The 27,975-nt window shown below is 42.9% G+C and overlaps 1 protein-coding gene across 1 annotated transcript in view; it reads right to left on the bottom strand.

Annotated features, from left to right (window-relative positions):
• The window catches only part of HS1BP3 (HCLS1 binding protein 3), a 50,292-nt gene that overhangs the window by 15,023 nt on the left and 7,294 nt on the right, over window positions 1-27,975 (bottom strand). The window contains exons 3-4 of the mRNA XM_061460883.1: window positions 19,004-19,211; window positions 17,216-17,432 (exon numbers count right to left, since the gene is read on the bottom strand). Coding sequence (XP_061316867.1) covers window positions 17,216-17,432; window positions 19,004-19,211 — 425 coding nt within the window. The remainder of the gene's footprint in view (window positions 1-17,215; window positions 17,433-19,003; window positions 19,212-27,975) is intronic.

Below are 27,975 nucleotides of genomic sequence, written 5' to 3' on the forward strand. Positions count from 1 at the left end.
GCCCCAAAATGAGATAATGCTGAATAGATGGAATAAATCATCCATTAGAAATCACTCAGAAGAAGAGCATTCAATTGCAGGGAAAGTTTCTCCTGGTGCAGCCTGCAGACTAGGCCAGCCTTGGACTACTGTTCCAGCAGACCAACAGATGGAAAGAAAGCCTGAAGGAATAGATTTTTCAAGAGTTCAGCTGGAGACCTGCTTTTGGGGAGAGATTTTGCTGAAGGGCTCGGCACTCGGGAGTACCTGTTCTTCCTAAAAGAAGCCAAGCTGTTTTCATAATCTGTCTTTTAGCTTTCTGGTTATATCCTTTTTCAACGTAATTTGAAAACAGACAAGAACACAGATGGACAACTTTTGTTTAGTGTACAGGTCGCTAGCAATAATCATAACACAGAAACATTTCCTAAAAAGTTTTAAACTAAGTAACTATTGAAGCACATAGGCACTCATATGTCTAGCAAGTGAACAACAGCTACAGAGTACATTCCAAAGAATATTAATATAAAGTCCATTTCTTTATCATTTTCCTTTGATTTTCTAGACTAAAATTATACTGTCAGAAAAAAAAAATCCATTCTCTTACACTAATAAATATTTTCTACAGGTCTGTAGCTCCAAAGAACAAATTCTTGAGCAAGTACTGTGTTGCATGCCTGTAAAGTGATGTCTAAATGCTGTATAACCCAGCAATAAAATGTGCAACATGACAAGAATGTAAATATGACAACTGTAATGAAATCAACCTGCCAACATTGTCCCTTTATGAGAAATGCTTCACAAAATATCCTGAGCAGCTTCACAATCAAAGTCAACCAAGCTGAAACAACCAGGGTGTGAAAAAAACATAGCTAGCGAGCATGTTATCTGCCACATGCTCAATGATCCAGGAGCAAACACAAAAACAGGCAGCCTCACAAATAGGGAATTGATGGTACTGAAATCTGATGTTGTAGTTAGAGTTCTTATAACTAGCAAGTAAAAACAACAAATGAAAACAGAAACCATTTTGGAGAAGCAACACTGAAAATAGTGAAGAAAGCCCAACACACACGTGAATGTACACTGTAGTTTCTTGTTAGATGTACTTGAGTAATTGCTGAAAAACCACTGAACACATGAGTAGTTGATACCTTATTTCCAGAAGTGTTGGGCCCTCATGTCTCTAAATCACAGAACCACAGAGTCACAGAATGGATTGGGTTAGAAAGGAACTTTCAAGATCAACTAGGGACATCCCTCAGTAAAACAAGTTGCTCAAAGCCCTGCCCAACCTGGCCTTGAACACTGCCAGGGATGGGGTATCATAATTTATCTGGGCAACCTGTTCCAGTGCCCCACAACCCTTATAATAAAAAATTCTTCCTTATGTCCAATCTAAATCTACCCTCTTTCAGTTTATAACTGAAAGTTTTAATGTTGTCCTGTTACTACAGGCCTTCTTAAAGTCAAATCAGCAGGACCTGCAACTGCTTTGTGCCTCTTCCAAAGGAATGCCAGCCTGAATGTTCCATGTATACTCATAAAAGTTTAATTTTGTATTACCTAATATTTACCTCCTCACAAACAGAATGCCATCACATCTAGCAGCATCTCCTGCCACCTGTGTGTGACAGCCTCCTAGTGCTGCTCAGGAGGAGACCATTTTTCTGTGCTGCTGCATCATGTGAATTCCCCTCTCATTGCATCCAAAAGCAGAATGGGTACAAGAACCCAGACTGCAGGCAGAAATCTAGTTTTCATCTGCCTGTGAACAGAAAAGCCTCAAACAGATAATGTAACAAGACGATGTTTGCATCAAAAAACCTCCTGCCTCTCTAATCCCAGAGCCTTCACATTAAACCCTGTCTGAAGGGCACTCTTCTTTTTTTCATCTGATACCTACACAGGCCCGCCCCAATCCACAGAAAACTAGTAAATTGTGAATGATGTTCCAGTCTAAATTTCCATGACATACCTGTTAAATCACATCTACAGAGCTTATGAAAAGCCAGAGAAGGGCCAGTTACCAAAGCAGTGAGTAGATTCCAGCAGTAGCCAAACAGGACTAGCATTCAGAGGCAGACTTCTTCAAAAATGCAGGGTCTCAACTGATCCATGATATGGTCTGAGGAGAGAAGATGGGGCTGAGCTTGGTTACCCCCTGCCTTCCCTCCCCCATAAATTGCTGTTCACAGAGGTCACTTTTTTTCTTGGTTATGCCATGGGTAAAACAAACCTCTCACTGCAACACAGAAATGGCTCCACAGGAAATAGAAGGACACAGTGAGATATTGTCAGAGCTAAATGATACTGCTGTTGCAGACACGGCCGTATGCTCTGGCTGCTGCTTCTCTCTCCTGCTGATCATGAGATCAAAACCTCTTCATAAAAAGAAAACACAGCTTTCCTGCCTCAGGTTTTTAGTGTTGTTTGGGGTTTTTTAATAGAGGTAAGATAAAATTGCTCTGGGTGAAAATATTCCCCAGGCAACCAATACACCTATTACCAATACACCTATTACATGAAGCAATTCCTCTTCTGATGTTGGAGACACTGCCAGAGGTCAGACTGTAGGAACAGTCACACCAGGGAGTACTGGAGACACAAAATTCACTCTCCTAAGCAAGATGCTTAGGCTCTCCTGTGGCAGCTGCCAAAGGGCTTCCTTCTGCTGCAAGCAGAAAAATAGCTGATATAGTTCTGCATTTTTTTAAATTGGGTTCCTATTTATCATTAACTGGGCCAATTTCTTAGCACACAAGGTTTTGCAACAGAAGTGATTTCAGGGGCTGGCCACTGAGCTGGCTGTCATGCTGAATGGACGGGTTCAGGTGGGGAAGCGTGAGCCTTTTGCAGACCACAGAAACCTGATAAACACAAGTAATGCACAGACAGGGGACTAAAAGAAAAAGAAATAAGTAGTCTTTACAAGTGTTCTGGCTCATGCGTGAGATCCAGCTCAGTGCTGGTGTTATTTAACAGTGATGATAATATTCTAAAATCATAACCAAAATAAATTCCCCTTCTATTGGCAAAAAATGTCTCTGAGCTCAACTCAGCCAGACCAACACTTGCTATTCCACAGCACTCTTCAGAGATGGCAGATGGATGATCTCAGTGAGGCCTCCAACTAGTATCTCATCCCTAGAGAATTATGACTTGACACAAGCAGCGTGAGCTTACAGATACACCCAACTGATTCATTGCAGACCCTGCTCCTTGCTCCTACTTAGCTACCTGATGATCTGCTACTGCCAGCCATCCCCCTTGGGGCTGGTGAAGATTCATGTGCTGCAAGGGATGCAGCAGGGAAAAACAGGAACACAGACTGTGGGTAGCAATGCTTGTAAATGTCTCAGGCATCCCTGACAACGTGAGACCTCATGCTTGTATGGGAACAAAAACCAGCAAGCGTGTAGTGTCTATAAGCCCAAGGAAAGCTCTTTTCAGGATTAGCTGCTGTGAACTCATTGTATGAGACTGGGCAAGTAACGATCCTCTGGGCCAAATTCCTGACTCACAAATCCTACATAGACTCAAAGTATATTAAAGTTATGCCATTTTACATTGGTGCAGAAACTTGTGCAACTAAGTTACCTAGTAAATTGATGTAAGAAATGAACTGAGGTTTGGTAAGGAGGATCTTTTGATGAATACACAGGGGAAGCAGAAATTGTATCACTAATCTGTATCAGCAGGAGGGACTAGTGCAAAAGTAGTGAAGTGATGCTGATGACAGCAGGGGAGTAGCAATTACAAATAACTACACAATGTTTTAAACTTCTACTCCCTCACGTTACAGTGGCTGTAACAATGCTGGAGGAAAGAACAATGATTTCAGACAGAAAACACAGACTCAGGACATTTCAGGATCTGGATTCATAAGGAGAAATGCTACAGTAGACCTGTCACATGGCAAATGGCTAGGACAGAGAACCAACAGTACATAAAAAAATGGCCAAAATGCCCAGGTGGTGGGTGACTCATGGGGCTGCTTTGTCCCCCTTACCGAGCCCCTCTGTGCTGCCTGCTCAGCTCTTATCTGCAGCTTCTGGCCTTGCTCTTGTCTATGTTCATCTTCCTTTGCACCCCCACAGGAGGACACCGGTGCCTGCTGTACTGGGTTTGTGTGGCAAGGTTTAGGTAGCAGGGGTAGCTGCAGAAGTGCCTTCTGTGAGAAGCTGCTAGAAGCTTCCCTATGTCTGATAGAGGCAATGCTGCCAGCTCCAAAACGGACCCACTGCTGGCCAAGGCAGAGCCCATCAGCAAAGGTGGTAGAACCTCTGGCATAACATATGTATGAAGGGTTTGAGTGTTACCCAAATGTTTGGATGGCCTCCAAACTTTCAGAATTCACTTTCTCTGCACCTCTATGTGGCAGGGCATGCCAACACTGTTCTTTCACAGATCAGGAATGAAACACAGTCCTGAAAACCAGAAGTGAACTATCTGCAGCCTAAGCAGGATATCTTTGAAACTAAGAGTCATAACTAATTCCCCTCAGGCCTTCGCTGAGCAGCTCTGGAGCACATGCTTCTCCTTCCCACTTGAGCATCCTGCATTGTGTGGCACAGCCATTGTCTCTTGGCAGAACCACTGAACAAATAAAATCACAGAATCCCAGGGGTTGGAAGGGACCTCAACCCCCCTGCAAGAGCAGGGTAACCTAGAGTACATCACACGGGAACTTGTCCAGGCGGGCCTTGAACATCTCCAATGTAGGAGACTCCACAACCCCCCTGGGCAACCTGTTCCAGTGCTCTGTCACTCTCACAGTAAAGAAATTTTTCCTGATGTTCACATGGAACCTCCTATGCTCCAGTTTACACCCACTGCCCCTTGTCCTATCACTGGACATCACTGAAAAAAACCTAGCTCCATCATCCTGACACTCACCCTTTACATATTTGTAAATATTGATGAGGTCACCCCTCAGTCTCCCCTTCTCCAAGCTAAAGAGACCCAGCTCCCTCAGCCTCTCCTCATAAGAGAGATGTTCCATTCCCTTCACCATCTTTGTAGCTCTGCACTGGACTCTTTCAAGCAATTCCCTGTCCTTCCTGAACTGAGGGGCCTAGAACTAGACACAATATTCCAGATGCGGCCTCACCAAGGCAGAGTAGAGGGGGAGGAGAACCTCTCTTGACCTACTAACCACACCCTTTCTAATGCATCCTAGGATGCCATTGGCCTTCTTGGCCACAAGGGCACATTGCTGGCTCATGGTCATCCTCCTATCCACCAGGACCCCCAGGTCCCTTTCCCCTTCACTACTGTCAAGCAGGTCAACCCCCAACCTATACTGGTACATGGGGTTGTTCTTCCCCAGATGCAAAACTCTACACTTGCCCTTGTTGAATTTCATCAAGTTCCTCTCCGCCCAACTCTCCAGCCTGTCCAGGTCTTGCTGAATGGCAACACAGCCCTCTGGTGTGTCAGCCACTCCTCCCAGTTTAGTATCATCAGCAAACTTGCTGAAGGTACACTCAGTTCCCTCAACCAGGTCATTGATGAAAATATTAAACAGCACTGGTCCCAGCACCAACCCCTGAGGGACTCCAGTAGTCACAGACCTCCAGCTAGATTCTGCCCCATTGACCACAACCCTCTGCATTCTTCCTTCCAACCAGTTCTTGATCCACCTCACCACCTGATCATCAAGCCCACACTTCCTTATCTATGAGGATGCTGCGGAAGCCAGTATCAAATGCCTTACTGAAATCAAGAAAAAACACATCTACCGCTCTACCATCATCCATCCACCTAGTTACTTCCTCATAGAAGGCTATAAGGTTGGTCAGACGTGACTTCCCCTTGGTAAAGCCATGTTGGCTGCTCTTAATCACCCCCTCATCCTTGATATGTCTAGAGATGGTGTCAAGAATAAGTTGTTCCATCACCTTTCCAGGGATGGAGGTAAGGCTGACTGGTCTATAATTACCCGGGTCCTCCTTCTTGCCCTTCTTATAGACCGGCGTGACATTTGCCATCCTCCAATCCTCAGGCACCTCTCCTGTTTCCCACAACTTACCAAAGATGATGGAGAGTGGCTCGGCAATGACCTCCACCAGCTCCCTCAGCACCCGCAGGTGTATTCCATCCGGACCCATCGATTTATAGATGTCCAGATTGCTTAACTGATCCCTAACCCAATTCTCATCCACCAAAGCAAACTCCTCCTTTATCCTGACTCCTTCCGGGGCTATAGGAATCTGGGTCCCCTGGGGAGAGTCTGCAGGAGTAAAGACAGAGGCAAAGAAGGCATTCAGCACCTCTGCCTTCTTTATATCCTCTGTCTCCAGGGCACCCACCTCATTCAGCAGTGGGCCTATATTGCCTCTTGTGTTAGTTTTATCTGTTATGTATTTGAAGAAGCCCTTTCTATTGTCCTTAACCTGACTTGCAAGATTAAGTTGCAAGGAGGCCTTAGCTGTCCTAATTGCCTCCCTGCATCCTCTAACAACTGTCCTATATTCCTCCCAAGTGGCCAGCCCCTCCTTCCATAATCCATAGATTCTCTTTTCCCGTACGAGTTTGCCCAGCAGTTCCTTGTTTAACCATGCTGGTCTCCTGGTTCCCCTACTTGACTTCCTACCCATTGGGATACTCTAATCCTGAGCTTGGAAGAAGTGGTCCTTGAATACTGACCAACTCTCTTGAGCCCCTTCACCACCTAGTACCCCTTCCCATGAGACTTCCCTTAGCAACTGACTAAAGAGGCCAAAGTTGGCCCTTTGGAAATCCAGAACTGTGGCCTTGCTAGGTATTCTATTCCTCCCACACAGGATCCTAAACTCCACCATCTCATGGTCACTGCAGCCAAGGCTGCCATTGACCATCACCACTTCAACCAGACCCTCCTTGTTGGTGAGTACTAGATCCAGCAGCGCTCCTCTCCTAGTTGGTTTGTCCACCATTTGCATTAAGAAATTATCATCAATGCACTCGAGGAACCAAGTCCAGTGAGGTCAGGGGCTGCTGTAACAGCCCCTGAGGGAGGAAGTTGGGGTTAGACCTCAGGAGCCTCTTAAGAATGTATTTTCTTTTTTCATATCACAAAACAGTTGGGGCCATGGCTCTGTCACTCACAGACAAGATGAGAAAGATGGATGACTTGGGAACAACTTTCCAGGACAATACTGTTAAACACAGCAACAGCCTATGCTGTCAGATAACCCATCATACAGATGAAAAATGAGATGTCTTTAGCAAATGAGTCTAGATAATGTTGTAAGGTGGTTTTGAGGGCATGACACTGTGTTTTGTGTTTAATGGTGCCTTCAAGAACGCATCAGATGCTATTACAGACAAAAGGCAATAAAGCAAGAAAGAGAGAAGCTTGGAAATCTTCCATCCAAGCCACTCCAACCAGTTTGTGTATCATGCCAAATAAGTAACAGTTATTACAGAAAATCATGGTTCAGAGAGCAGATCTCAGAAAATAGTCCATACTAGCAAAAACCCAAGTCAGGACCTTTCTTAGTCAACTGATGCACCATGGCTCACACCACACAGCTGAACTGTGTTACACTCCAAAACAGGCTGGCCACACCCATCAGCTTGCTCCTGAGCTTGCTCCTGAGCTGTGCCCACCATCACCCAAAAGAGTACTAGCTGATAGGAACCACTGCAGCCAACTACATACTCTGCAAACTGCCCCTCATGTTTTATAATCACGGAGCCAGACACAGACTGCACCAAGAAAAGCCTCATTACAGGGCCCCAGCAGCTCTAATCCTGACTCCTAAATACGCACCTTCTTCAGGCTGCCCTGTTGATGACAAAAAGCCAACATTTATACCAGCAAATAAAATGTGGTCAGAGCTTGGGCTGAGATAATGGTACACAGTATCTCTGTTGTGACTTTTCAGCATGCTTCCTGGCATGAATTTGCCCCAAGCTAATTACTGCTTTCCCAAATGATGCCTGGACATAGTTTTGGGATCACTACAAGCTCAGGGCCCTTCCTGTTTTGGATGTGGCCAACCTGCTTAGGGGAGCAGAAGGATTTAGCTGTTGGACGGAAGCTACTTCATCCTAGTTGGCACAGAGCAAGGCTATAATTCCTGTCTGCTTTTATTTACTAGTTTAGCCACAGTCAAATCATGACAGCTGCGTACTTTACTGTGATAATACATTTTACCCTCCCTTATGACCTGGACATGACTGGACATCTCAGGCAATATGGAAAGAAAGGTTTTGACCCTATACAAAATGTGTGGAAATCACTAAAAAGCATTTTTCACTTTAGTGACAACTATCATTAACAACAATCCGAATTTGTGTGCAAGGGGAAACTTCCTCAGAGAGACCCATAACATCAGTTTTATTCTTTTTATCAAAAGGATAATAGAGAGATCTAGCTTTTAAGTACTGCAACAGGACCTGAGAGATTCAAGTGCAGAATGAAGAGTTGCTGAATCCCAGATGTGCTTAAGGACACTCCTTCTTTCCCTGGCACTTCAGATGATTTTGGATCTTGCCAAATGTCGCAAGGGGCAGTTGCAAGTGATGTGATCCCTACCTGTGTGAATTAGTATCAGCCCATAGTTACAATGGCCAATTCATGCATTTCTGGCAAAGCTTTACATATTGCTTCCAAAAATGGCTTTCCAAAAGCCAGTTCTTTGATCCTTTGAAACGAAGACAGAAACTTCTGCAGCATATCCATGGGGAAAAGGGAACAATGGTTTTATTAAGCCTGCTGAATTAGGAATTTGACAGCATCAGATGAAAGGAAAAGCAAGTCTCCTATTTCGATTTAAACTGAGCACACATTCACCCCATAGACAGCTTCTTCTGCGGCAAACAATTCTGTTATACTTGGTGAACAGAAAAGCAACAGGGCACTTCTGAATTCATCCCTCATTAGCAGTTTGTCTCATCCACAGGTAGTTCCCTGCGTCTGTTGATTAAAGATTTCCAGTGCCTTAGTGAAAGGAGCAGGCTAATCAATGAGGTAACGCTTTTTTATTCTAATTAAGAACTTGAGTCATCCTATTATTGTAAAGTCCATAAGACAAAACATGTTTAAATCTGCCCAATTACATCATGTTCAATCCTCTTCCAAAGCAGAAGTAAAAAAAAATAACAAAAACAAAAACAAAATTTTGATTCCTTGTGGTTGTAAATTTATCCTGTACCCTTTCTAAAAGATTCCCTGCCTCCTACGAAGCTGTCTCGGTTAACACTTGCTTGGTATGACTGCAGAATGGCTCATGGCAGCTTCTGCACGCCTTCATTGCTGTTTAGTTCTGCACTGCTACTAATGACTGCACGTCACTGTTAAGCAGGACGGTAAAATCAAAAGCTGAGAGTTCACTTAAAGGACTATGGGAATTATTTAAAAGCTGGTGCCAGCTAGTGGCAATGCTATTTCATGCCAGTTCTCTGACATTACTTGGCTCTACAAGTTTTCTATATACAGAAAACTGTGTGGTTTTATTGCTTTAATACATTGTAAACAATGAACCAGGTCCACTAAAATCCTGTCACATCTCTCTTAAAAGCAGACATACCTACTTGTACTTCAGCAAGCTGGTCAACTTCTAACTGGGTATTTACATCACTGCAATTTCCCCTGCGTTTCCAGTTGAGTTGCGTGTTCTTCACTTAGTGTCTATGCTGCAATGGAGTGTTGTGCTAAGCTAATAAGCCCCTGCTGCATTTTAGCCTAGGTGTAGTTGTGTTTATGTTTGTCCTGGGTTCAGCAGTAGCAGTCATTTTCCTCTTTCTTGGTAGCTGGTGCAGTGCTGTGTTTTGACTTTCGGCCTGGGAACAGAGCTGATAACACTGATGTTTTGGTCTGGCCAAGGACTTTGTGAGCCTCATGCTCTGCCAGGGAGGAGGGGAGGCTGGGAGGAAGCAGAGACAGGACACCTGACCCACAGGACACCTGACCCAAGCTAGCCAAAGAGGTATTCCATAACACAGCACATCCATGCCCAGGAGGTAACTGAGAGTTACCTGGAAGGGCTAGGAGTCTGTGGGGTTGGAGGAGGTATCGGTTGGTGCTAGGTCTGGTGAGGTGGGGTGAGTTATTGGTCAGGTGATGCTGAGGTGTTATATTCTCTTCCCTTGTTATTTCCTTTATCATTATTATTATTGGTGGTAGCAGTAGTGATTTGTTATACCTTAGTTACTAAACTGTTCTTATCTCAACCCATGGGAGTTGCATTCTTTTCGATTCTCCTCTCCGTCCCTCCGGGAGCAGGGGGAGGGCAAGAAGGGGGGGAGAGAGTGAATGAGCTGCCTGACTGGGTTTAAACCACGACAGTGTTCTGCTTGAAAACAGTGCCGGATGGCATACACAGCTGCAATACTACAGAGACTACACAGTTATTTGCAATCCTTTGGGTTTAGGATGATGGTATAAACAAAAATTTACTATTTATAAAATCCATTAAAGTATATTCAGTGTTCTATTTATAAAGAAAATGAAGCACATTAAAATAATTACTTAAACTCCTTCCCAAAGGATCTCATGTTCCAGCTGTGTATGTACAGGAATCACTCATGACAGCCATGACAGAAACTCAGCACTGAAGTTTAACTAAGGCACTTGCTTCAACATGCAACATAAAACCTGGGAAAATAATGACTGCATAATCTTATGGGACCAAAACTACAGCACTAGACCAGGAAATATGAATGCAGATAAGGACAATGCTGGCACAAGGAAGAACTCTCACAAGTTTTCCTTAGGTCAGGGAAGTGACTATTTCTAGAATAAAAGAAAACACAGAGCAGCCAACTTTGTAAGTTATGCACCCACTCTCTTCCAGATTTCTCCACCGTCTGTGTGCCCTAGCTCTGATCCCAAGGTACAGTTTGTCCTGATTGCCAGAAGTGGATATAGCAGCAGGGCTTTTGCAATCACCTGTCAAACAGGGTCTTCCAAAGGACTGCCTATGGATGTAACAAATGCCAGTTGCAAGCCCAAGGGTACCAGCAAATCTCAGTTTTCCTTGCTCACAGTCAGTTATCACTACCTCAGCAATGAAAAGAGGGCTGAGTCTTTTGCACACCCAACTCGATTCTCCTGACTGGAAAGTACAGCTAGAAAAGGTTCTCAGTTCTACTACCTGGAACCATGCAGGCCTTGGTAAAGTTCTCCCATGGAAAACATAGTCTAAGATAATATGTTTTTTCCACTCATAAGACACAACATATAGATGATTCTGTGAGATTCAATAGCTAAACATGGTTTCATTTTTGAGTGTTTTCTTGCAATCACCTTCCATCTGTGTGGGAACAGAAAGATTTGCAGTAAAGAAACCTGTGGGAAGCTCCGCTCCAGTGTGGATTGGAAGCAGAAGAGAAAGGAAAGCCCATTGCATAGGAAAACAACATTCACAAAGCACCTATGAACAAAAAAAGTTCAGGACAGACAAATTGGAGGGACTGAATTCCTGCAAGGACAGCATCCCTGACATCCTGCTGGACCCTCTAAAATACCTCCAAGGTGTTAAGGTTGCCTCTAAAAAAAGCTGAGATCAGACAATTTATCAAAATTAAGTGAGGCTTATCCTCTGACTGGATGGGTAATACAAACTTTTTGCTGCCTTTTCTTCCCTTGCCTCTCTTTGGTGGGGAAGAACACTCCACCACACTATGTCCTTGGTTTTCAGAAAAATTTCAACTGTCAGAAATGTTTCAGTAGAAGACCAGTGGGGCTGTTTACTGGGATTCTGCAAGTTGCCAATCTGACAGCAGCTGGATTGGAATGGTGGCAAGAACTTGTGCCACTTAGCAAAATGCATGGTCAAGCATGTCTTGCTACCTAAGCTTGTGACTCTACAACTGGCACAAAATGAAGATCTGCCTGTTTAAATCTCTGATGGCTTCACAGCTGTGACCACAGGTACACACACTGCTAGGAAAACAAAGCTTGCTCTTTTCTTGTTCATTGTTCTAACTATCTGAATTTCACTAAAGAAAAAAATAACCCATCTCTTCTCTCTTCTTTAATGTTTTGATGTCTTCACTCTGTCTCAAGCTGATCTCTACTGCTGTATATGAATCCTACTGTATTTAGAGGGGAAGTCATGCACATACCTAGCTAGACCAAAAGGCAGTTGTGAATTTATGAGTGGCTGAGAAGTAGGATACCTGAGGAGCGGCATCCTGAGGAGTAGCAGTACAAACCTGCCAACCAAGGAAGCACAGAAGGCACAGCAGCTGAACACACATTTTGACAAGTCTGCTCCAGACCATCTGTCCAGTAGACAAGGAGCTGTGTCACAACACCACTTGAGCCAGCAAGCACACTGCCCTCACCTATTACAGCTCTGGTCACTCCATCAATAAAACCACTCAGAAAGATGATAAATGCAGGACTCCCCTGAAACCAATTTCTGCCTCTTCGTCAGCCACTCTCAGCAGCCCAAGGTTTCTGGCTGAGTAAGCAAGATCAAAAGTTGCCATTCATTTCTCCTGCAAAGACAAAAGACTCTTAGTCCATTTTAGGAAGGGAAGGAAGCACTGGTGTGAAGAGCTCAGTAGTCAGACTCTACCCTGGCTTCCATTAGGGGGCTGGGAGACACACAGGTATAGGGGACAACCCAGGAACAACTGCTGGCTTGTGTGCCAACCTGCCTCCTCTTGCAGCCACGCTGAATCTGTGGAGCTCTGGCAAGGCCAGGTCTGGCTGCTCCTGCCAATCTGTTGCTCAAAGCCATGGCCCATTTCATCTGCAGCCAGAAAAGGCTCCTAGTCCTTTAATAATCTCCTTACTAGCAAACCCAGCAATGGCAAACCTCTGACAGCAGGCATGGTTGAGCTTGACCCCAGCAACAACTAGCTACAAGGCTTTTAAAAACTTCTGGCAGCAGGCCCCCTAAAGGTCAGCCCTCACCAGCGCCATCCCTTCCTAACTATTGTCAGGATTTAGCTGTATCTATGTTTAAACACAACAGATACAAAGGTTCCATCTACCCACGTCATTATTCCTCTGGAAAGGCACAGAGTTGGATGAGGAGAAGTCATGAGCGGAAATTCAGTGAAACAATAGGAAAGGCGGAGAAGGGAGACAGAAAAGCTCTTGCCTGGGGAATACCCACCTCTTGGCTCTGTGCTGTTTGACAGGAAAAACCTAGGGCTGAGGGCAGATATGTTGTCACTAAAAGACTCAGGAAGGCCAAGGAAAAAGGACAGAAGCGAGGGAACTGTGTGTGTGAAGAGGCTCCTGCAAGAGCTGCGGAGAGCTGATGAAGACAGGAAAGGAAAGCACAGGATAAGGTGAGCTCTCCCCAGCTGGTGAACACATATTACCTCAGAAATTAACTGCAGCTGAAGAAATCAAAGCACTGAAAGGGCTGCTGCATGCTTTAACCCCTAAAGCAATCATGCTCTTTGTGCAAAATTGGTGCTGCTTTGTTCAGAGGAGATGGTTCTGAGCCATTTTAATCAGCTGCTGTCTCAGCTTTATTGGAGTAAACTGAATACAAGTACTAAATTCAGTTGCTTTAACTGCAAAGTGAGAGGATAGAGATGCTAAAACTCTTAGCTTTAACTTATAAACAATAAAACTGCACAATCCATCCACAGAGGGAGGACAACAAAATCCAATTCAGTTACTATGGTGTGTTTTTTAGTTGTTTTAAGATTCAGTGCTAGAAATGCCTAATTTGATTCTGCTTAAATCAAGTAAAATATCCACAAATAGTTGTCTGAATTCTTTACAGAAAGCAAAACTGTAGGGAACTCTCAAGGCAGACTGGGAGAAAACACAGCATCAAGCAGAAAGCTAACCCCCATGGGCAGAGCAGCTCAAGCCCATAATACTTTGTTTAGTAATTCCTTCACACCCTGGGCCTGAGCACAGGAGCTAAGTTCAACAATTCAGCTCTTAAGCAGCTCCTGGTACTCCCCTGGCATGGGACAACCTGGCTTTTCCTAAACTATCCAAACCACAGCACAGGAGGTAGCACAGGCCAGAAGCCATTTCCAGTGAGCATTCTAGATATAGCAAACTTAATTTGGAGAATACAGTGATACAGCCATAGCCAGATACTGCTCAGTCAACCTCAGACAATGGGCCCCAGCACAGCTGAGGGTGAATAGCTCCTCCATCTTGTTGCTGTCTTCCACGCCTTTCCCCTCAGAGGATTAGCCTCTTTTGGATCTAGTATTCTTGCTTCTTTCATTCCTGATGGCATTCCAGTTGGAGAAACCCCTGCAGTTGTGACTAGCCACACAGTACTATTTTGCAGTTTAGAAGTAAAATTCTCTAAAAGATATTAGTGTTAAAAGATGGGGGGGGGGGGGGGAGGGATGGAGAGGGAGGAGGAAATAAAGGAGAAGGGGTTTTAAAAGCTCACAATTCAGATCAGAAATATGAATTATGGTTTTTGAGATGTCCCTGATTTCAACAAGGAAAAACACAGTCTTACTGCTGTTAAGAATCCCAGCTATGGCCCTGCTAATACATAAAGAAAGTTTTGGGGCATGAGAATCATACAGCAGAAAAATACAAAGTTCCTAGACCATCGTTTATACCCACAAAAGAGGAAGAGCAGAATTGGCAAGTGAGTTGCCCACCAGACATGAAACAGCAACTCAGACACAGCCTTGAATGGGAGAATCAGTGCAACTGGGATGTCTCCTCCAGGCAAAAGGAACCAGACCATTATGAGCTTCCACTGGATGATCACCAGAAATAAAAACAGAAAAAAAGGCCCTAGTTTATCCCTTATCCCCAAGGCCAGTATATTTAACTGGATATCTGATGCTTCAGCAGCACAACAGCAGTGCTACACCAAGCCCAAGTCACAGCTTTCTAGCCCAGAAGGAAAAGTTGTTACCAAATGAAGCGTGCTGACAACATATGGAGGCCTGTGCTACTGGAGCAGTTTCATCCTCATCCAGAAAGAAAAAAACCCTGTAGGATCATGCCAAATACATGATTCAGCTCAGGTCACAGCTCTGCTGCTCAAAGCATCCTGGTCACTGATACTGCTTGGAATCAATTGGCTTGTTTCAGTGCTGATTTTACAGCTTTTCAAAGGTTTTTCACAGAGGAAAGAATAGTGGATTTTTTTTTTTAACCTGAATTTACTGGGCATTAGGGAGCAGTTTACTAAATGTATTTATATAGTCTGCATCACCTCCTTTTTTATTCATTCCTATCCAAAAGTAACTTCAAGTATACTGGAAGACCTAAAGTTGTGAGGCCTGCAAGCTCCCTCTTTACAGCATGAAAGCACCAATCATTTCAATGGGCATAGAAAACACCCCGAAACAGGCACCTAAGAAATACCCATCTGCTGACAGCTAAGCTCCTGACTTTGGCCTCTTACCTAAACACCTATTACTAGATGGCATAAAGCTGGGATGTGGTTCTTACGTCCAATCTGATTTCCACTGGTGTGAAGTGAAAATACCTTCCATGGAAGCAGGGTGAGTTATAGGAGTATAGAGAAAACAAAATCAGATTCAGGATTCTTGGTTTTGCTTTCATGTTCCTGCCTCAACACTGTACATGTGAGACTTACAAAAATAATGTTAAACACACATGGAAATTTATTATTTTTTATAGATAGCAAACCACTGGTTTAGAGTGAAAAACATCTGACTGCATAACATGTCATGCTGTAGTTTGGTCCCGGTAAAGACCATACTTCTTATATAAATGAAGTTACTCTGATTCCGTAAGAATTCTGTTCTCTAAAGGAATGGAAATAATAAACTAAATGAGGATTAAATATCAGATCTTGCCATCCTTCAAAGCATCAAAAGACCAAAATAATCAAGACTTTCAAATGCTCTGTCAAACTGTGCAGAGCAGAAAAGCAAACTTTTTGCTTGTTTTGGAACCACAAATTCTTGACAGCTTCTAGTTGTTGTAAGTCAGAAAATACAACATTGCATATGCTAACCCAATAGATCATTTTCTTATCCAAAAAAATGACAGCTTCTTTTGTAAACTTACCAGCTAAGGACCATTTTGTGGGAAGTACTGCTTTATCTAACTTCTCACTGTAAATATTTAACTTTTTTATACTCTTCAACAAAAGAGTAATTTTGATGCTGAGTAACTAAGCACATGCTTTGTCAAAAGAATAACATTTGAAGTTTTCTGGTGATACATAAAGGATTAAATACTTCAACTAAAAAGGATGATATCTTGACATCAACGACCACATGATTTTAATAGCAGAAGCAAAGTCCAAATGGTGCTTCCAGTATTAATCATTGTAGTTGACCCGATCTAGTGTGGGAGACTTCAGCTTAGAGGCGAGAGTGAATGATCCCTTTGGAAATGATTCAAGGCAACTGGGAAACACCAAGAGACAGCTCTAGCTTGTTACTCCTCAGTTACTCCCTATTGTTATGAAGTAGCATTTTGAAAGCACTGAGTCAAAGAGAAAGAAATTCAAAGTGGCTGGTGACTGTGGGTGGCTGAAACAATTCAGTTGAGTCAATCAGTGCTTACTGAAGATCAAGAACTGTTAAGCCTTTTCTACTTGGACATCTAAAGCTTGAGACACCCTAAAAGGAGTCATCACTACTCACGATACCAGGCACTGAGGAGCTAAATTTGCTTCCAGGCTTCAGCAGTTAGAAATGGTTTTGGGAATTAAGTGAGAAATCCCATCTTGAAGAGAAGAAAATAACTGTCAGATAATTATTGCATAGGTAAGCAAACCCAGATACTAACATCAGCAAGCCTTGATTCAATTATTGTTTCTCAAGCTTTATTGCTTATGCCTTAGCAGCGTTTAGCATGTGACACTTTCACATAAGGGAAGAAAGAATGAAAAGTCTATTCGTGAACAGAACAACTGAAATGTTGGCTCTTTTGGTCTTTATGCTGCTGTAACTTTATCTCCTTGTAGACACAAGGAAGCTCAAAAGTAGTTCCAGACACTGTAAACACCAGTGTACTCCAGATCAGCACATCCAATGGACCGTGGTGGCTTTATGTTTTACGTTGGAACCCTGCAGTGTCCAGTAAAGTACCTACTATAGATGAGACCGTTATCAAGGTATTCACAATGTCCCTCTGTCACTTGGATTTCCTGAGGAACGCACTAAGAGACACTACAAAGTCTCTTCCCTCTACCAAGGCACCTCCTTCATGAACTGCAGAGGTCTCTCCTCCTCTGTGAAATTCAGCTGAAAGTGGTCAACGTTATAAAATACCAGGATGAGGGGACAGTGACATAGAACAGCCTTATTTGTTTAGAAAACTAGGCTAAAAGCTAAGTAACAAAGGCACTACCAGCCATACCTGATAATACCAAGAGGGTCTAAATCTTCCTCTTCTTCCTCCTCTTCCTCTTCTTTTTTCTCCCTTTTGTCATTTTCCACTGACGAAAGCTGTGGGATTAAGTCAGGTGTCTTCTCCTCTTTGAAAAAATCCCATGCCTCATTTTCTTCGTCTTCTTTCTCCTTGTCATCAGGAATGTTTTTACCCTTGAAATCTATGGCACTACTAGATTTTGTTCCTGCAAAATACAATAAGGAATGCAAAACTGAGTACACAGGATAACAATTGTATTTTATTTAATACCTTGCACCTGTTCCTGATGGTTTTGTTTGGGGAAGTGGAGGACACAATCAGCTTCTGTGGCATCCTTTCAACATTCCTGACTGTCCTTTCTATTCACTATGTGTTGTTATGTGTCTGATCTGTTTACTGATTTAAAGTGGTTAAGTAGAGAAAGACAGAGGAAATGAACTTTATCTGAGACATAGAAGTACATGTCTAATCTGCTTATTTATGTTCCGTCTGTAGTCAATAGAAATAACAGAATTTCCACATGGTGATTCATCCCATCCAAATAAAGTTGTCTGAAAAGGAGTTTCCCTCTGAAGTGCCTATTTATCTCCACTGGCTACAGAGAGGCCATAAATACTCTGTTTTGATGTAGGCAGCTAACTTTCACATAGCTAGTTGACATAAAGTCCACTTTTTGTTACTAATTTAATCCATTTAGGCTAAATTTAAAGCATTGTACAGCACAAAAAAGTTTCCACAGCAGCTCTTCAATTGACACTCAAAAATAAAGCCTGACGTTCTGACTCCCTTCAGTATGCAAGATCCATCCACCTGAGCAAATTCTGCAAACTGAAACATGTGCTTCAACCAGCTGTCCTCACCATACTTATTCTCCTGAGCTTTGCATGTAACAAGAGAACTATTGCTTGCTGTGGAGTCTCTAGATACTCAGGAAAGCAATTTAAAACAATCAGATTAGCTAAAAATAGGCTAGTGAAAACCATGATGGATAAAATTCATAGTTTGATCCTTTTGACTGTTAAAGTGACACAGCATGGGAGACTCATCTCACCCAGCTTTTCATGTCTGCATCTGCCAAATCACCCAGGGCATACTTCATCAACTAAATATGGGTATCTACACTAAGCAAGTGGTCTTATGCTCCCCTTACGGGAAAGAGAGTGCAGTGAACATTAGGATGCTGCTTACCCTATCCCCATAGTCACCTGTGTTTTATCATGTTGAGTCTCTCTAAACACCCCTGAATATATTGACTATGTAGTCAGCATCTGTAAGGAAAGTACACAACTAGCTTGAGGGACTGCAGTGTATGTACTGAATTCCACGTCACTTGGTAGGGTGAGCCTTTATTCTAAGGCTGATTTTGATCTGCAACTGATCTGTCCACAGTCTGAAGACAGTTGGAATAATTATCACTAAGGAAGACCCTGCACTGTCCCTTTAGGGTCCATCTCTCCACTGACAATATATAGTTATTTAGCCTCCTAAACTTAGGTGTTCTGAATCACAGCTTATGTATATACCTAAGGGAATCAGAGACAGTGGGACAGACACCTATAAAACAATTATTGTGGTATCAACACTTCTGAATGAAGCATGTGTCCACTGAGAGGAGGGGAAGATGCATGACTATGCAGCACTATAGATGCACAAGAGGGTATTTTCAGTGACAACGTTTATTCTGGCATTCTCCATTTTTTTACTACCTGCGTCAAGAACTTAATGATTTTATCAAGCACACTCATGGGAGAGGGGACACTCACATCTTTTAGTTACCTAAAAATTCCAGTAATTCAGGACTGGTTGCCAGATCCTTATCTTTTGAGATGAATTTCATGACATCATTGAACATCGCTCTTCGTTCACAGATGTCAGATTCTCCCACGAAGAGCACTTTTCTAGGCAAGAGTGGAAGAGAAGCCTGTGGGTATCGTGCTGCCAGTCTCTGGTAGAGCTCCTCTATCTCACTGTACTTCTTGGAAACCTGCAATTAAACATGATGCCTGGGTAAGTTTCTTTACAGGGAAGACGTAAGCAGCAAAGCAGTAGTTTAAGCACTGTGAAACATTCACTCTAGAAACTGAAGTGGAAAAACATGTATTACCGAGGAGCTTTACATATAGCCTAGTAAAAGCCTGTTATCTGCACAGTGAATCCCCAAGCACTGCTACTGGTCTTCTAATTCTACTATTAAAATCCACTCCCTAATGAAATTGAAATTCATTGCCAGATACCCAGTGTCCATTTGTCTGACTCATCAACTAATGAAATACTGGGAAGGTCACTGCTCCACTCTTCTCTGACAGCGAAACTCCTTGTCCATTAAAAATTAGGTATACAATGCCTATTCCTGAGAGACAGAGGGAAGAGAAGCCCAGCCAGGTAGGTATGTGACGGAGAAAGCAGCCTGCACCTTTTGACCACTGAGCCAGAAGACCGATTTCTCAGCCTTGGTAGGCTTCAGTGCCCTTCTTACTGTTAAGGCCTAAAAAACCTGGCATGTTTGCTGCTGTGCAGAACACCTAATACGGAAACCAACGGGCAAAGACTTCAGCTGACCCATGACTATTCAGTTTATATATGAGAAAATAAAAAACAACAACTTGTCCACAGCCTACAGGTTCTCATGCAGGGAGAAGATGCCAACAGTAAATGGAGCCATTCCAGGACAGGAAGCCTGAGGAGAAGGCCGAAGATATTACCAGGAAAGCAATAATGATGGGAATGGCGGTTAGAAAAGGTGTGACTTCTACATAAATTTCGGTTTTTAAGTTGCTACCTTAAAAAATCAACATACAAAAAGCACACATAAACAAAACACTATCTCTAAGTGATGTTACAGTAAAATGGAGGGTTACTGTCATGCTCTGTGAATGTTTTACTATACAGACTATATAGATCATCATGGCCCTCCATGGCCCCATAATCTATGTATGTGTTTCCATGAATACAGAGTTAGATTAAAAAAACACATTAATGGAATCACAGAATGGTTTGGATTGGAAGGGACCTTAAAGATCATCTAGTTCCTATCCACAATCCAAAAAATTAGTGCTAGTGGAGTGCATATGGCACAGATCCTCTACTAGGGTCCAGTTCTTATCCTCCCCTGTAACACATGCTGGTAAACTCTAATGAATCCTAATTAATAGTGTAACATAAACCAGAGAGAGACTCAAGCACTATGTCCTGGGACATAAGAAGGCAGAGTTCTTCCACCAACACAGTGATAAAAGAAAGGCAACCCAACAAAAAGCACAGAAGGCGAAGGGAAACGAGTTACAAATTAACCCAGAATCCATAAACTACACCTATACTAGCAAACTAAACAGTATCAGGCATACTCCCAGGCACTGTAACCTGAGACTGTCTGTTGAGCCTTATAGTGTCTCCTGGAATCTGACAATGTCCAGTACAGCTGTGACTCTGGCCAGCTGGCACTCCCACAGATATTTTTTCAACACAAGGTTTAGCCTGGTACAGAGACCACACAGTATCCATTTTGGGTACCAATGCCTACTGCTGACAGTAAAAAAGTTTCCTATTACAGAGGCAGCCAGACTGTGCTAGCTGTCCCCCAGGCCAGAGAACAGGTCCTGACAGTAACAGACACATCCAATTTACTAAATTAGACATAGGCATAAAGAGCAATAACCACCTTAGCTTTCATGCTTTCCTGCCTTGCACAGTAATTATCAACCAAGCTGGCTGATTTGAAAACTGTTTGCATTTTGGCTGTACAATCTTTGCTATAGGTTCAGTACCCAGTCATAAGAGGCAGGCAGCTACTTAAGAAAGACCTGAAGCCCAAAACCAAACATGAGTTGACAAAAGAGTGAAAATCAAGAATTTAGACTTGTTTCCTTAAAGTAATACAGGTAAGTGTGAGCAACATTGTGCTCTGCATGCGGGATCTGACATGCAATGCAACAGCCAAGCACTAAAGTGATGTCCCCAGAGTAAAACAATCCTCTCTTTGAAAGATACCCCCAAAATAGAGAGGAAAGCAATTCTGGAATTTCTGAATTGCTGTAAATTTCTAATTTGCTATGTCCCAGTATCACTCTGAACAAGGTATGATACCAGCACCTTTCCCAAAATACCATGTAAGCACAAATATAAAGGCAATAGGCAATTCACTGGTACTTCCCCCCTGCCCCCAAGAATAAAGAACATTACCCTCCACCCAGAAAAAAAAAAAAAATCAAGTCTGATTTGTGAAAAATGTTTAACATCTAATTAATTTCAATAATAAATAACATATTAATGTCTGAAAGCAGTCAATCAACAAGCTTATGCCACAACAGCTTTAAAATAATCAAAACCTAACACTGTACTGAAACATACAAATGTATTTCTTCCTACTAAAGTTTCATTCCTCCCCTATCAAACTCTGTAAATTATTCATAAATCCCAATTTATGTTTAACTACACCACTGAAGCTAAAATAAATGCACACCCTTGCATCCTATTGCTAATTGAGCCTTTGTGAAGCTGTGTGGCTTTGAATAACCATAACACGTGACATAGCATACAAAGGATGATAGTATATCCAAAGCATACTAATCTGCTACGCCTGCACCACACCGTGCAAGCTCATATCCAGCAGTGTGGGGATGCCCTCTGCTGGGATAACCTACCACACTGGCAAGGTGTTAAACCTCCAGCCTAAACCATTCCCCATCAATGCCGATGCTGGCCCCTGCTAGCCCCTGCCAGCTGAAGGCTCTCCAACGGCTATCCATCTGCTTCTACATCTTCACTCAACATTACTGCCAGCTTTACCTTGGTTTGGGTTCTGGAAATGCAGCAGTAAGACTGGTTAAATCCAACAACCTCAGACCGATGCATTTAGAATCACAGACTCGTTTGGGTTGGAAGGGACCTTTAAAGATCAAACCCCCCCTTCCACTAGACCAGGGTTCTCAAAGCCCCATCCAGCCTGGCTTTGAACACTGCCAGGCATGGGGCAGCCACAGCTTCTCGGGGCAACCTGTGCCAGTGTCTCATCACCCTCATCATAAGAAATTTCTTCCTTACGTCTAATCTATATGCATGCTCTTTCAGTTTAAAACTGTTGCCCCTTGTCCTGTCACTACTGGGCTGGTAAAAACTCTCCATCTTTCTTATAAGCCCCTTTTATGTATCAAAAAGCCACAATAAGGTTTCCCCAGCGCCTTCTCTTCTCCAGGCTGAACAAGCCCAACTTTCTCAGCCTGTATTCACAGAAGAGATGCTCCAGCCCTTATGACCATTTTCGCATCCCTTCTCTGAACGCATTGCAACAGGTCCGTGCCTTTCTTGTACTGGGGACCCCGGAGCCAGATGCAGCAACAGTGGCAACAGAGGGGCCTTACAGCGTGCTGGCCAGGTCTCACAGAATGCATTTTCTCAAGTCGAGTCCCATGTATCACACAGAGCATTCTCACACCCTTCCAGTCAGGAAGCACCACTCTGCCATGACAATTTTGGACCTTTTCCATTTGATGTCCTCTAACAATTTTCCAGGAGAAAGGCATATCAGCATGTAACAAAATTAAATCCTGCTTTTCCTAGTTACCACGCACAACCCTTTAAAAATGGCTGATGGAACCTATGGCTCAAAATGTCAGGATAAAAAAGGAAATGCTGCTCTAAACCCCATTTTATCAATCCTACAAAATTCCATTTGATTAATATTCAAATATTTTTCTTCTGCTGTCTGTAATTCCTCTAGGTCCTGACCCTGTAATAATCTTCTCCCCCTCCATGTCTCTAACTGAATTCTGTGAGTACTGTGGACCTAAACCCCCACCACCTGTAAGTCAGCCTGAGTGCACTTCAAGGAGTTTTGTCAAGTCACAATATCAAAGGCTCAACCTACTTCACTTCAGAAGAGTTAATCATGCAAATATAGCAAAGCGTGTGCATGTTTCCCAGGTCAAGACTGTTTGCCTGTAACAGTTAACATCCAACACAGAACTCAAAGAGAGACAGGGATGGGTTGAGTAGTTTTTGCACTGGGAACAAGTAAGTTGGATATGATCAAATATAGCTAGAAGGTTAAGAAAACCACGTGAAGTTCAAAGTGAAGGCCTGAAATTTGCTGCTAATCCCTCAAATCTCATGCATGTGCTTTTCACCTTTCTTCACAAGAACCTCATGCATTAAAGTACACACACCAGAATGCCTGCAGGATACAAGCTGGGACTCTCAGTTTTGTATAACAGAATTTGATTCCACTCAGTATTAATGGAATTTAATTCCTTCTTTCCCTTTAATGCTCATTTTAATGCCCCATTTCTAACCTCCAACTTGTCTTGATATGCTTTATATCTACTGCAAGGATTTCAGCGAGGTGGAGATCTCAGAGCTAACTCAAGCCCGTTGGCCACATACTGCATGATAGTGAAGAGCACTCTTGGTTTTATAGTATCTCATGTTAAACTACTGTGACTTTCTTTTTACAAAGCCCAATTCTTCACACTGTCAGAAAACGGAGATACAGTAGCACTGCCCTTTAAAACAACCATTAGCTTTGGAGACAGGAATCAAAAGCATCCCTTCTCACAGACAGCAGAAACCAAGCTTTCACTTGGACACTCCCAATTCAAGCCATATTATAATTAATGTTGCTTGGTGACCTCATGGGTGTGCATTATGATAGATTTTAATTACATGGCCACATGCTGCTCTCCCCATCTGTTTTGCCCAGCAGAAGAGCAAGCACTCTAATGTTTCTTTTTAATCAACATGAATTCTTAACAGCTCCTGAACCTATAGCTACACTAAGCAGCGATTTCCCCCACACACACACATCACAGAGGTTATAACGTGAAAAAATCTATCTTCACAACACACCTGTATGATCAGAAAATAGCAACTCCAACATGCAGATTCTGAGGCCTACAGAAAGAAGGCCAACATATGCAAACAGGCAATGACAGATGAATACACACCCACATATTTATGCTCCCTCATTTTATGAGAGGAAGATAGTTCTATATAGTAAAATCCTCCCAAAAATGTGCTGTGCCTGTCAAGCACCAGTAGTTATTTGTTCAGCGTTGAAAAAACAAAGAACTCAACTAATGTAACTTGTAAAAAAAAGAAGCAATTAAACTGGGAGCAGATAGAAGGCACTATAGGCTGGGTGGATTTTTAATAAGGCTTGGAAGAGAGAAGTTAAATGATAAAAAAGGTAAGCTGTGGCTTGAAGAAATGAATTCAAGAAAAACAAAACCCTTTCTTCTTCTCCCAGAAAATGGCAAATCTACAGGCAATAATTAACTATCACCTTTGCAGCAATACTTCTGATGCACTACTGAAGATAAAATCAGTTTCACTCTTTCAACAGGACAAGAGTATTCTGACCTTTGAAAGAAATGCAACTGACATTTTCTTCAGTTACCAAATAGAACCTCAAGGTTAAGCAGTTCTACAACCCATTTGCCGTGTTCTACAGATGTTTTTTTTTTTATTTAAAAAAAATCCCTCCAGTTTATAAGGATTTAGATCTGAAAGTCATCACAGAAGTGAATTCTTCTGTTACTGTTTCATAAACGTTTCAATTAGAAACGCTATGATACTGATAGCCCCATTAAGGCTGGGGAACAGGGAACTCTGGATTGTTTAGACCCACAGTAACTTCACAGGTCAGATCTGATGTTCATCTGGTTTTGGTCACAGGCCCTTAACATATCTCAATCCACATGATCTAAATCGCAGCCCAGAGATCATAGCTCGTTTAGAGGACGTGCCTGTCTTGCACACCGTCTTTTCCCAGGGAATACAGAGAAGCTATTTGAGCAAAAAATGCTGTTCAATCCCATTGCTCACAGCCTAATGCACTGAAAGCCAGGCTCGTTGCTGCCACCTAGGGTATGACAATATAGAACGCAGTCACTTCAACTGGAAAGAGGTGGAAGAACAGCTAGACCATTTAGATTGTGTTTCAGACACAAAAAGAGGGGAAGAAGAAGGAAGAAAGCCAAAGGGTCATAAAACACAGACCTGGCTCCTGAAGTAGCCAAAATCGGATTAACGTCTCCAGAGACAATGAGAATCCTACCATGCCTATCCATCTTCTCTCACCTACCTGTCATCTCAGCACTGTGACACTGGATCCTGCCAACTTCTCAAATCTGATAATTTCAAACACAGAAAAACACGAATTAAAAAAAAAAAAAGCTTCCTCTCCCATCCCCCTCCTGTACTTGGCAAGGCAGAACCAGCAAACAGTTGTTTCTGTTTCCTTTTTCAGATGTCTCATCCCACTCCACCTTGCGATACAGATTTGATGTGTTAGGTTTGCTGCTCAATATAACTCTGCTATAATTCTTCTCTGCTATTCCCCGGCCATCTGGTTCTCTTACAAGTCACCTTCAAACTCTCTAGGGAAATGCAGTGTTTCCTGTTTGTGCTGTTACAACATCCAGCAGAACAGAGCACTACACAAGACACTACAGGTGCAACCCACCTCACCTGGCAGCCACAGGTCTGGGACTTGCCTCCAGGGTAAGACAACTGTGTATATGGAGGAGGTGTCTCAACTCTCATGACAGTCAGATACAGTCACTACATTTTGCCAAGATGTGATTGAAACTCAACACACCTGAACATAGGCAGCTACTGGTACTTTGGATGGCATACTTACTTCACCTCACTCTGTTCCAAGGCAGTGACAATACCTTTATGTCCTCTTATCACATCTGCCAGCCCTTTGCAGGCACTTAGAGCAATTTAGGGTTTCTCAAATGGAAACAGCTGTATATGTTATGGAAAGTGGATTCCCCCACACCGTAGATGCTCAGCTACATCTTCTCAATAATACTGCACTTTCTGAGATGGGTGCTTAGAAATCCACAGCAAATAGACACCTAATCATAGGGAACAGATTGTTCTGCCTTCAGTCAGGCATCTCATGCCACCTGAGATGCTTTGGGGTATCCAAACGGCTTGTGTGGGGCAGGCAAATATGACACAGGACCTATGGATGGCAGACCCACAACCTTCTGAAGGCTAGGTGGAAAATCCCAGGGAACCTCCAGTGATATAAACAGTGAGTTGTGTGCAACTCAACTGAGCCTTAAGCATTTTAGGCTGGAGTTGAAGCCTCCAGGACCATCTGTCTACAATGCAGAATGCTTTCCCTTTGCAGTCAGAGAGACATTTCCAGAGGATAGTCACCTCATTCCCCATCTCCCCACTGACCATAAAAGCATGGACAAACCCAGATTAAAATACACAACTTAAGAGAGATAAGTCAGGACAGGTGAATCTCTCTGTTCCTTCCAGTAACACACAGAGAAAAGATTCATGGGAATGAATCGATGCAAAGCATCCATCCTCCCACCTCCTAGCTCATGGCTTTAAATTACTCTCACACACCAAACTAGATGATGTATCAGACTTAGTCAGCTGAAAAAGAAATGTATCTGAGGAGCTGATGTTCCAGTCAAACTACACCATTTTTCTTCATGAAGAATGAAATATCAGGAGGGCTGACCAAAGGAGAAATCAGAAAGGTTCATTGCACTTGAGAAGAGCAACTAAGTGCTGAAAATCCTCCTAGAGAGAGCAGATATGGGAAAGAACAATCATAACATGAAGGGGGCCACAGTAGGAAGTTTGTTTCTCTTCTTTATGAACAAACTGTTTTTCTCTACTTTTTCTTAAGTGGAGCAAAATGTTAGATGACAATAGCCAAGTTTAACACCTCAGGTTTAGTCAGGTTCTTTCTTGAACAGAGCTGCATGGAAATATCGTGTAATATAAGCAGGCATTGCTGCCAAAAACAAGTGATTCCACATCCCCTTCTCTTACCTGCCCATGTCTGGCCCTTCCCCTGTACTAAAACAAACCTCAGAGGGGCTCTGCAACTCACATGCTTGAGAAACAGATGTAAATTAGTAGCAAATTACAAACCCTCAAATATCCATTTTTAGCAAGGACCAGCTCCTCAGCTGATGTTACAGAATAGCCACATGACCCTGGCACATAGGAAACACTGCAGGAGTGAGGACAAGCAGTTAGAAAAGGAGGAAGAACAGAACAGACTATTATGCCAGGAGTGCTGCTTTTACCATAATGTTACATGAAGTATAAGGAGTGCAACCCATGCATGAGATCACCTTGGCATGCACCTCCTCACAACATTGACAGATACGGATTTATCTGCAAATCAGACTGTGTAAATATCCATGTATGAGCTATCTCCTACAGAGTGTAAGTTACACTAGGGCTAATAGTCTACCAGGCAACCACACACATCACTTTGACATTACATTTATCCCCAAAACATCCAAAAAGAGCAGATGTTCACAGCATGAAACAGGGTTCACCGCCTTAAGAGTTCCTTTGTAGTCAAGGGACAGAGAAACACATTTTCTTGGGAAGGGTTCAGCAATTAAAGCAGATCAAATGAAATGTGCCCTAAATAAGCCACTGTCCATAATATTTGAAAAATCATGGCAGTCAGGTGAAGTTCCCGATGACTGGAAAAAGGGTAATATAACCCCCATTTTCAAGAAGGGGAAAATGGATGACCCAGGGAATTACAGACCAGTCAGTCTCACCTTTGTGCCTGGCAAAATCCTGGAGCAGATTCTCCTGAAAGGCATGCTAAGGCACATGAAAATCAGCAAGGTGCTTGGTGACAGCCAGCATGGCTTCATTAAGGGGAAATCCTGCCTGACCAATTTGGTGGCCTTCTATGATGGGGCTACAGAACTGATGGACAGGGGTAGAGCAGTTGATATCATCTACCT

Source organism: Pezoporus flaviventris, unplaced genomic scaffold (assembly GCF_033815535.1).
Source record: "Pezoporus flaviventris isolate CSIRO_AGI_PZ_B2104156 unplaced genomic scaffold, CSIRO_AGI_Pfla_v1 ptg000031l, whole genome shotgun sequence".
NCBI classification, from domain to species: domain Eukaryota; kingdom Metazoa; phylum Chordata; class Aves; order Psittaciformes; family Psittacidae; genus Pezoporus; species Pezoporus flaviventris.